Source organism: Pituophis catenifer, unplaced genomic scaffold, assembly GCF_029215685.1.
Source record: "Pituophis catenifer annectens isolate HBS135680 unplaced genomic scaffold, rPitCat1.0.hap2 SCAF_8, whole genome shotgun sequence".
Classification (NCBI taxonomy): domain Eukaryota; kingdom Metazoa; phylum Chordata; class Lepidosauria; order Squamata; family Colubridae; genus Pituophis; species Pituophis catenifer.
Window position 1 is genome coordinate 70,017,968 of NW_027256888.1, and position 12,094 is coordinate 70,030,061.

The following is a 12,094-nucleotide window of genomic DNA, read 5'->3' on the forward strand; positions in this document are numbered from 1 at the left end:
GTCTCTAAACAAACTGCTGTAAATCAAGGACTAACTGTACTTGAAAAGTTCTTAAAAATTTAAATAGATATTCAGAGATGAATCTGCCTTGAAAGTAGCCCACGTTCCTCTGTAAATGTGTTACTGTTAAAGATCAGCAGTTGACCACAGGAAATGTTTTATAACATTTTGTATTATATCATAAAAGCTTTGTAACAATGTTTATGTCATACAGTGCTTTATAAAATTTGCCAAATCGCAATTCCACAGGAGTCATGGGTTCCAGATTTTGGATGCGTTCTGTCCAGTAGCCCATTAATGGTATTTGGGTTGAAAAAGTTTTGTTTTATGATACACCATTTCACCCAGTCAAAGGCTATATAGACACTGTATTTTTTGTCATGAGACTATCCAGATATTCTTTTTTTTTTTTATTGCAAAAGTTTTACAATTACATTTTCACCCCTTTTTTCACCCCCCCACCACCCTCCCCAAACTTCCCATCCTCCCTAACCCTCCCTAACCCTCCCCCCCCAGACTTCCCTATTACATACTCATAACTAATAACACTAATAAATAAACCTGAACCCATCCCTCCCCCTATATAATTTTTCCTCTTTGTCTCTTTACATTAAAATATTTCTAATACATTATTTTCAAATAAAAGCTATTTGATACTTTCTAGTTTGGTATTTGTTCTGAACATATTCTATCCACCTTTTCCATTCCCATTCATAAGTCTCTTGTGAACAATCTTTTAAATACGCTGAGATCTTCGCCATCTCTGCAAAACTGGCCATCTTCAAAGTCCATTCCTCGATAGTAGGCAAAGCTTCATTCTTCCAGTATTTACCTATCAACAATCTTGCTGCTGTTATCATATACAATATTAGTTTTATTTCACCCCGTGTAAAACCCTTAACTATACCCAATAAAAACAATTGTGGAGAAAATTGAATTTTTTTCTTCAAAACATTCTGCATGACCCACCAAATTTTTATCCAAAAAGCCTTAACTTTCCTACAGGTCCACCATACATGATAATACGTAGCATCCAAACATTCGCATCTCCAACATTTTGGCTGAACATTAGGGTACATACATGACAACTTTTTAGGATCTAAATGCCATCTATAAAACATTTTATAAAAATTTTCTCTCAGGTTTTGCGACTGTGTAAATTTAACATTCTGAACCCAAATTTTTTCCCAAGTTTCCAGCATCACTGGTTCTTCAAAATTCTGTGCCCACTTAATCATACAATCTTTAACTAATTCCGTTTCTGAATCTCTTTCTAACAAAACATTATAAAGCCTTTTAATATGCATTGGACCTTTCTCTCTTATATGTCTAACCAATTCTTCCTCATGCAACATAATACCAGTTTTTTGGTCCTCTTTCCATCTCATTTGTAATTGATTATATTGTAACCAGGTTAAATTAATCCCTTCGTCCAACAGTGTCTGCAATGTCTTCAGCTGCCATCTGCCCGCATCTGTAAAAAGAACCTCTTTATATAAAAACCCCCCGAGTGACATTATATTTGTATTCCACAAGGTATGACCAAGATCCAGCCATAGCGGTATTTTATAATCCCATTTGAGTCGGTGCTTCTTCCAAACTTTCATCAGGGAGTCTCTAAGTATATGACTTTTAAATACTTTATCCACTTTATTTTCATAGAATAAGTAAGCATGCCATCCAAATTCAAGATCAAAACTTTCTGCATTCAATATTCCAGCCTTTTTATTTCCAAACCAGTCACTTGTTAAAGTTAAAGCTGCTGCATCATAATATAACTGTAGGTTTGGGAGTTTAAGGCCTCCTCTTTCTGGAACATCTTGCATAATTTTCAATTTCACTCTCGGCTTTTTCTCGTTCCAGACAAACTTATTCACACCAGACTGCCAGACTTTCAGTTGTTTATCACTTTTAAGCACCGGAATCATTTGGAACAAAAACAGAAATCTTGGCAAAATATTCATCTTAACTGCTGCTATTCTTCCAAGTAAAGACAGTTGCAGCTTTTTCCAAGTCTCCATGTCTTTCTGAACCTCTCGCCACAACACCTCATAATTATTTTGAAACAATTTCATATTTGATTCTGCAACCTGAATTCCAAGATATTTTACCTTAGGTACAATTTCAAAACCTGCCCTCCTTTCAAGCTCGTGTTTACGATCTTGTGTCATATTCTTAACTATCATTTTAGTCTTTTTTGAGTTCAGTTTAAAACCTGAAACTCTACCATAGTCTTGTATAATGTCGTTCATCAGGATTATTGATTCCATTGGTTGTGATAGGGTAACAACCAGATCATCTGCAAATGCCTTTATTCTATAATCCTCTTGCCTTATCACTATACCTTTCAAAATTTTTGAGTCCCGTATTGTATTTAGCAAGACTTCCAATGTTAATATAAATAAAAGTGGGGACAACGGACATCCCTGTCTTGTTCCTTTTTCAATTTTAAACTCTGTCGTCAAACTTCCATTAATAATAATCTGTGCTTTTTGCTCTTGATAAATTGCTGAGATCGACTGTATAAATTGGTCCCCAAAGCCCATCTTTTTTAAAGTCTTTAGTAGAAAGTTCCAATCCACTCTATCAAAGGCTTTCTCCGCATCCAAAAAAACCAGCACTGCAGAAATCTGTTTATTCTTATCAAGATATTCCAATAAGTCTATTACTTGCCTTACATTATCCTTCATATATCTGCCCTCAATAAATCCCGCTTGGTCCTCATGAATTACTTTTTGGATTACTGGCATCAACCTGTTGGCTAATACCTTCGCATAAATTTTATAGTCTGTGTTCAAAAGAGATATTGGTCTGTAGTTCTCTGGTTTTTTAGGACCAACTTGTTCCTTTGGTATCAGAGATATATAAGCAGTTGTCCAAGATGGGGGTATTTTACCCCCTTGTTGAATATTGCAAAATAAATCTCTAAGTTGTTCCACCATTTCAGCTTGTAAAGTTTTGTAATACACTGCAGTCAAACCATCCGTGCCAGGAGCTTTGGCTGTTTTTAGCTGCTTAATTGCTGCTATTATCTCCTCCTCTGTTATAGGATAATTCATTCTTTCCTTTTGTTGATCAGTAATTTTTGTAACTCTCTTATCCTTTAAATATTTTTCTATAAGTCCATTCTGCACCTCTTCTTTGGCATATAATTTAGTATAATAATCCACAAAAGCTTCTTTAATTAATTTTTGTCCAGTAGCCCATTAATGGTATTTGGGTTGAAAAAGTTTTGTTTTATGATACACCATTTCACCCAGTCAAAGGCTATATAGACACTGTATTTTTTGTCATGAGACTATCCAGATATTCTTAAGTCCAAAATGAGAACATCTAGGTACATTATATTTGGGGCTATAAAGAAAGCCCCAAACTTTTTATTCACAACTATTCTTTCTCCAATTAAAACACACACAGTAAAGGTAAAGGTTCCCCTTTCACATATGTGCTAGCCGTTCCCGACTCTAGGGGGCAGTGCTCATCTCCATTTCAAAGCCAAAGACCCAGCACTGTCCAAAGATGTCTCCGTGGTCATGTGGCCGGCATGACTAAATGCCAAAGGCGCACGGAACGCTGTTACCTTCCCACCAAGGTGGTCCCTATTTTTCTACTTGCATTTTTTATATGCTTTCGAACTTCTAGGTTGGCAGAAGCTGGGACAAGTAATGGGAGCTCCCCCCGTTATGTGGCATTAGGGATTTGAACCGCTGAACTGCCGACCTTCCGATCGACAAGCTCAGCATCTTAGCCACTAAGCCACCGCGTCCCTATTAACACAGAGAGACTGCAATTTAAAGTCAACATCAAACCCATATTGAAGGATATTAATTTGGAAAAAGTTGAGCCACCCACCAAAGGAATAAAATTCAGATAACAATTATTAAACTGCAAGTTAATACATGAAAAAAAAAAACCCTTGAAATTAACAGTAGTGCAGAAAATACACCGTAACCCCTCCCTCTTTATAACTACAATTCAATGCTTTTTGAGCCTGTGCAGTTGTTTCGTTAAACATTATGGAAGTTGTTGGCTATTGCCTTCTGGAATCTTTTCTTTTTTTTTTACCCCGTTTTCCCAAAAATAAGACATCCCCTGATAATGAGCCCAATTGGGCTTTTGAGTGCGTGTGCTAAAATAAGCCCCTCCCCCTGAAAATAAGCCTTCCCTGAAAATATTTAAACGCATGCACAGCCAGTCCCCACCATTTCCTCTGGTTTCCTCCACGTGCCCCAAAATAATAAGACTTCCCCGAAAATAAGGCCAGGCACTTACTTCGGGGTTCAAAAAAATATAAGACAGGGTCTTATTTTCGGGGAAACATGGTAGTTCTCAGTTTAACTAATCTACAACCCCGGGCTTTCCTGGTGGTCTCCCATCCCGCTCTACATTTTTAAGCTTTGCTCTGCCCCTTCCAGGTCCCAGTCCTGCTGGCAGCCACAGGTAGACGGAATGGGACAACTCAGTATGGCCAACTTTGCCATGGCCACTTGCCTTCCGCCAGAGCTAACTCGGCACGGGACAATTTGCCAGGGCCAATTCGCTGTGGGAAAACCTGCCGCAGGCCAATTCAACAATTTTAATTGATTCTTTAAAATAATTCAAAAGAAATGTTTTCATTTTTTTTGTCATCCGCACTTCGTGTTGTCCCTTCCTTTTGCAATCCTTTCTTATAACGAGTCTATTTTATGATTCTTGATGAAGGTATCTTTTCCTTTATGTACACTGAGAGCGTATGCACCAAGACAAATTCCTTGTGTGTCCAATCACACTTGGCCAATAAAAAATTCTATTCTATTCTATTCTATTCTATTCTATTCTATTCTATTCTATTCTATGCTATGCTATGCTATGCTATGCTATGCTATGCTATGCTATGCTATGCTATTCCTATTCCATTCCACATAGTCTATTCTATTCTATTCTATTCTATTCTATTCTATTCTATTCTATTCTATTCTATTCTATTCTATTCTATTCTATGCTATTCCTATTCCATTCCACATATTCTATTCTATTCTATTCTATTCTATTCTATTCTATTCTATTCTATTCTATTCTATTCTATTCTATTCTATTCTACCATTTCTTCGATATTAAGTAACTATTGTCCCGAATTGTCCATAGCGAATTGTCCCGTGGCGAGTTGGATGTGGCAAGACAGGTAAGATGCACAGGTAGATGCACCTCCAAGGGGCTGCCCTTCCTCCCAGGAGGGGACAAGCAAGCCGGCGGAAGGCGGGGAAGCGAGGCTGAGCCAGGCGGCCGCTCACTCACCTCGCAGTCGGCTCGCCAACCCTTTGGCCCAAGCGATCCGGTGCGGCGGGGGCTCCGCGGCCTCGCCGTTGCCCTCTTCGGGAGCGAAGCGCGCGGGCAGGGCGTCTCCCGCTCCTGCGCCCGCGGGGAAGGGATGGCCCCGTTCCCCTCCGTCTTCTTCCTCCTCCTCCTCCTCCTCTTCCTCATCGCCCCTCCGCCTGCGCCGCCGCTGCCTCCCTTGCGCGGCGTCTCCGCTTCGAGCGCCGGGCGTCGGCGAGGCCGCTTCGCCCCGGCCCCACTCCACGTCCATCCTCAACACCGGCCCGGCTATAGCCGTCGCCACCCTGGCCGGGTCTTCCTCCTCGGGTTCAAAAACCGGGTTGTCCCGGCTCCAGGCCTGCCTCGAGCAAGAGGAAAGCGGCGGCGAAGGCGAGCCAGGAGGCTGTCCGAGCTGCCCCAGTTCCAGCTGCTCAAGGCCGCCCGGGGGACAAAGTCCAGCGCGGCCGCCGCCGCCGCCGCCGCCCCCCGCGCCCGCCATTGTCCCCTTTGCAAGCCCCGCCGCCTCAAGAAACTTTCCCCGCAGCCCCGCTGAGGAAACGGGGCGGGAAGTCAGCGCCGTCGCCCCCTTTTCCTCTCCATCCCCGCCCACAGAGCCTCGGCAGCCAGGTTGGCGGAGCCAACGGCCTCCTCGGACGGGCCGAAGGGGGAAAGAAGCTCCCGAGCTCATCGGGCTTCCTTTGCGATGGAAGTGGGTTCTCTGAGTCCATTTTCCCAGGGAGGAAAATCCTCCCCGAGTTTCCTTGGAGTGATTTCCAAGGATGGATGGAGGGAAAGAGAGAGAGAGTGAGAGAGAGAGAGAGAGAGACGGGCGCACGGATTGCTGGTTGAAGGATTCAGCCCCTAAAGGTGGCCGGAGGCTGGATCTGAGAGGGCTGAATAGAATAGAATAGAATAGAATAGAATAGAATAGAATAGAATAGAATAGAATAGAATAGGAATAGAGAGGAGAGGAGAGGAGAGGAGAGGAGGGGAGGGGAGGGGAGGAAAGGAAAGGAAAGGAAAGGAAAGGAAAGGAAAGGAAAGGAAAGGAAAGGAAAGGAAAGGAAAGGAAAGGAAAGGAAAGGAAAAAAGAAGAAAAGAAAAGAAAAGAAAAAGAAGAAAAGAAAAAAGAAAAGAAAAGATAGCAATAGGAATAGGGATAGAATAGAGAAGAGAAAACGAGAAGAAAAAAGAAAAAAAGAAAAGAAAAGGAAAAGGATAGGATAGGATAGAATAGAATAGAGTAGAGATGAATAGAATAGGATAGGATAGGATAGGATATATTTTTTTTTATTGGCCAAGTGTGATTGGACACACAAAGAATTTATCTTGGTGTATATAGCAATAGCACTTAGACTTAAATACCACTTCACAGGGCTTTATCGCCCTCTCTAAGCGGTTTACAGAGTCAGCCTCTTGCCCTCAACAATCTGGGTCCTCATTTTACCGACCTCGGAAGGATTGAAGGATGAGTTAACCTTGAGCCTGGTGAGATTCGAACTGCCAAACTCCTGGCAGCAGGTGATCCGCAGAAGTAGCCTGCAGTACTGCACTTTAACCACTGCGCCACTGCGGCTTTAAAGCCCTCCGTGGGGTGGGGTGTGAATATGGAAAGATTAGAAGGGCCAATGGATTATCAGGGAGAAGCTGATGATCTGGACACAGTACAAAATAGTCCTCAGTGTTATGACCACAATTGAGTCCAACATTGATGTTGCTAAGTGAAATGTTTTGGTTAAGTGAGTTTTGCCTCGTTTTACAACCTTTCTTGCCACAGTTGTTAAGGGAATCATTGCATGTGTCAAGTTAGTAACAACATGGTGGGTGAGTGAATCTGGGCTTCCCTGCTGATTTTGCTTGTCAAGAAGGTCACAAAAGTCACAATTGCAACTTGCAACTTGCAAGTTTTGTGACCTTGCAAGAAGGTCACAAAAGTCACATTGCAACTGTCATAAATATGAGTGAGTTGCCAAGCGTATGAATTTCGATCATGTGACTGTGGGGATGCTGCAGGGGTCGTAAGTGTGAAAAACGGTCACTTTTTCCAGTGCCTTTTTAACAGTCCTTAAACAAAAGATTGTAAATTGAGGACTACCTGTATTCTTTTGTGTAACAAAGCATTTACCTGATCTTGGCTGTGCTCCAAATGCTAAGCAAAGTCGCCCTGATTAGAACTTGGGAGGAAAGATTTTATATCTATATAGCTATAGCTATAGCTATCTACCATCAATCTTCCATCCGTCCATCCATTCATCCATCGTCTGTCTGCCCATCTATCTATTTATCTATCTATCTATCTATCTAATCATATATCTCTGTCTCATTATCTATCTATCATCTATCTACAGTGTCTGTCTGTCTAATATCTATCTATCTATCTATCTATCTATCTATCTATCTATCTATCTATCTATCTATCTATCTTTTTTAAAAAAAAATTGATTTATATGCCGCCCTTCTCCGAAGACTCAGGGCGGCTTACAATGTGCTCAGCAATAGCCTTCATCCTTTTGTATATTTATACAAAGTTAGCTTATTGCCCCCACAAACTGGGTCCTCATTTCACCTACCTTAGAAAGGATGGAAGGCTGAGTCAACCTTGAGCCTTGGCGAGATTCGAACCCTGCAGTAATTGCAGGCAGCTGGTCTTAATAACCAGCTTAATAACAGGGTGCCTTAAACCCCTGTACTACCAAGACTCTCTATCTAACTTTCTATCTATGGTGTCTGTCCATCCATCTGTCTGTCCATCTGTCCATCCATCCATCCATCTATCCATCCATCCATCCATCCATCCATCCATCCATCCATCCATCCATCTAATCATATATATCTGTCTCATTATCTATCTATCTATCTATCTATCTATCTATCTATCTATCTATCTATCATTGAACTATGTTATTGTAAAATATTAGTGCTCCATGAATTAATCTTTCTTTTTTCCTTCTCCCTCAATAAAATAAAGTCAATCACTACAGGAGTTGTTAAAAGAGAGCGAGAGAGAGAGGCATTTCAATACGAAACGAGATTGCTAATGATAGAGTTTGTGTATTAAGAAACCTGCTAAGTCTGACTTTACGATCTGAAATCAGAGTCATTGCTCCAATCTGTTGAAAATAAATATTGATGTAATTCAGAACAATGACACCATGGATTTATGCTCCAATTTAAATTTTATTACGAAGTTTGGAGTCATTCTGACAACCATTGAGGGAACGCAGTAATACAGGTTCCCTATTCTTCTTTCTGAAGTTCACTTTCTTGAGCTTCATCATTTAAGATAGCCTCTAAAGCTTCCTCAGAGAGCATAATTGCCTCAGAGTCCTGCGAAAAAAAGAAAAAGGCATTGTCAATAGACTTTATAGACCCACTATAGATCATGGGTGTCAAACTCGCTGTGTCATGTTGCTGTCACATGATGTTTCACGACTTTTTCCCATTTGTGGAGCTGAGGTGGGCATGGTCGTCACAGGATTCATCCTGCCCCCGGGCGACCAATTTGATACCCGTGTTATAGATTAATCCTTAGATAAAAGAAATTGAGGATTTGTTTTAATAATAATTTGTTGTTAAATTCTATTTCCCATTTGTATCATGTAAAAAATGAAATGATAGCTATTTTGGCCATGAAAATTCTTGGAACTAGTTCCAAAAATGATACAAGACAGAATTCAAAATGAAGTTAAGCTTCTGAAATTTTTGTTTCGTCTCTTCTCTTCCAGAAACATCTGCAAGGAGGTCAAAAAAGTCATAATGATGCCACACAACTAAAGCCCTGCCCTGAGTAATGGGGGTGAAGTTTTCATGACATGATAGCAGCTGCCATTTGGACTTTTTTTTTTTTTTTTAATATTTCCCTACCCACCTTTGGATCTGGGTTATTTTAGGAACAAATCTGCCCTCCCTTTTTTATCTGCATTATGAAGGTTTTAGGATTCCTTGTACATAGTTAGTCAGTGTAAACTAGTTCCCATTAGAATCATAGTTTGCAGAAAACTTCAGTTAAATCCTGGATATCAAGAACTGAATGGAAGGAACTGTTTTTAATAGGGATAAATGGGAATTGAAAACTATTAACAAGGTCAGAGTAGAATCTGATCTGATCTCATCTGATCTGACCTGACCTGACCTGACCTGACCTGACCTGACCTAACCTAACCTAACCTAACCTAACCTAACCTAACCTAACTTAACCTAATACTTTCAGATGTAATATAATGTTTTCCAGATAGATTCCTGATTTTTTGCAACAACAGCAAGATAAAATTCCATTGGCTCTGCTGACACTTAGAAAACTGTGCAACATTTTCCATTAAGTTGTCTGTTTCTCTAGAAGTCTCATTAAGCCAGTGACCATCTGGTGGCCATCATATGTTTTCCACTAGACATGTAACTTTTGGAAGGAAGTTTTACCTCCATCCATTTAGCTTCTGCCAAAGTACAATGAATTATATGACATTTTCTTACTTTAGGTTTAATGGGGAAAGTATATGCGATGCTTCCAATTTGCTGTTTTACATCTTATTTTTAGTTATTTTTTTTAAAAGGAGCTAGCTAGTAGAATTTTTACTTTTTCAAATGTAAGCAGGGATGTTGCTGTGTAGAGAGAAGTGGCAATCAGTTCATTTCTGCAGAGAAATTATTTTTGAGGATGAGGAATTTAATTTAGTTTTAATGATGATCCTTGTGGTTGCTATGAGGAAGAACTATTTTAATGTTTAACATCTGTTCAATGTTAAATGATTTTAGATGTAGGAATCATTATGATTTAAGGGTGTTCCAAGATTGCTTACTCTACTTTTACTTGCCCTATTCATAAAAATATGTATGAGTGACTTGATGATAGATAATTAAAGCAGAATGAATAGGAAGGGGGTGGAGTGGACATTTGTTCTCTTTTATCCTTTTGAGATATTCAAAAACAGTTCTGTACTTTCTTTTTCTAAGGTATGATCGTTTGGTTTAATGGTGAAGGTGTTGACATAGCAATCAGGAGACTGTGAATTCTAGTTCTTAATCATGATTGCTGGCTGGGTAACTTTGACTAATTAACTCAACCCACCTCACAGGAGGGGGAAATAGAAGGAGGGAGGAGTATCATATATGTTTGCTGACTTGAATTACTTGAAAGTAATAAAGGCAAGATAAAAGTCTAATAAATAAAGCATGACATTTTGACAGAACAAAAATCTGTCAGATACATTATATATTAAGATGCCTTTTATTCTAGCTGAATAAAAATGTAAAAAAAAATTAAAGTTTTTAGAAATTTAATAAATAAATAAAAATAAATAAACTCTGCCTAGCATTATTTCTCCAGTCCAGAGGAATAGTGAACATTGTACTGGCTGTTGATGTTTTCAATGCACAGGAGTACAAGAATTGGGGTGAACTCTTTGCTTATTCAAGATTACAGGTAGTCCTTGACTACAATAGTTCATTAGTAACGGTTGAAAGTTACAATGGCACTGAAAAATCTGGCTTATCAATGTTATTCAGACTTCACAACCTTTGTAGCATCGCCATGGTCACAGGATCAAAATTCATATGCTTGGCAAATGACTCATATTTATGACGATTGCAATCAGGAGATCCCCTTTTGCAACCTTCTGACAAGCAAAGTCAAGGGGGAAGCCTGATTCGCTTAACAACCGTGTGACTAACTTAACATCTGCAATGATTCACTTAACTGTAGCAAGAGAGGCCTCAAAATGGAGCAAAATTCACTTAACAAATGTCTCACTTAGCAACAGAAATTGTGGGCTCAATTCTGGTCGTAAATTGAAGATCACCTGTATTTGTCCCACTGGTGAATCTCATTAAAGAGTATTTGAATTGAAATAGGTATTACGTCTCTGCTTGAACATTTCCACGTTTATCCCTCGCTCCATCATGAAATGCTGCCACTTAATAGAAATGCATCATGACAGAAATGGAACTTTGAGGGAAAGTATCCATTTTGTGATTGAATAATTTAATCGTTCAGTGAAATTCAAAACCTAAAAGGTTTGTTTTTTATATAGCGCTAAAGCAAAGTAAGTTCACAATAACTTGATTTCTGCTGTAGGTTTTCTTTTGAGGGTACGGGTATTTGAGTCATTATTAACTACTGGAAACTGCCTGGACAAGTTCATGTTGTGACCATGACAAGTTTTTTTTTTCAGAAGTAGTTTGCCATTGCCTCCTTCCCGGGACTGAGAGAGAGTGACTGGCCCAAAGTCACCCAGCTGGCTTAGTGCCTAAGACTGAACTAGAACTCACTGTCTTCTGATTCCTAGTCTGGTGTCTTACACTGTTCTAATTATTATTATTATTGTTCTTAGTGGTATAATCTACTAAGATACCTTTGATTAAACCAGGGGTCTGCAACCTTAAACACTCAAAGAGCCATTTGGACCTGTTTCCCACAAGAAAGAAAACACCGGGAGCCACAAAACCCTTCCTGTGCCTGACATTTCTTGAGTGGCCACAAAACTAACATATGTAATTGAATTAAATGTCCTGTTTTCTTCTGAAACTTTTATTTTCTTGGATTTATTCATGGTTGGCCTACCAGGGGTTGAAAAGCTCAATAAATCGCATGCCGATGGGTGTTACACATTGGCAGTTATGACGCACATTTTGAGTGACGGAGCCACAGCAGAGGGGTGAAAGAGCCACATGCGGCTCCAGAGCCACAGGTTGCTGACCCCTGGATTAAACAATGGCATCTGATGGGACACAGAAAGTATGCCTCAATCTGCCCTGTGGAAGACCAGGCCCTTTTAGATCTGGATGGCTCTGAGCTGTCACTTTCTGA

General features: G+C 39.9%; 1 protein-coding gene across 1 annotated transcript in view; it reads right to left on the reverse strand.

Annotated features, from left to right (window-relative positions):
• PKD2 (polycystin 2, transient receptor potential cation channel) overlaps positions 1 to 5,791 on the reverse strand; it is a 32,259-nt gene extending 26,468 nt beyond the window's left edge. Inside the window, exon 1 of the mRNA XM_070949197.1 lies at positions 5,275 to 5,791. Coding sequence (XP_070805298.1) covers positions 5,275 to 5,791 — 517 coding nt within the window. The remainder of the gene's footprint in view (positions 1 to 5,274) is intronic.
• Between the last annotated feature and the right edge of the window lie 6,303 nt (positions 5,792 to 12,094).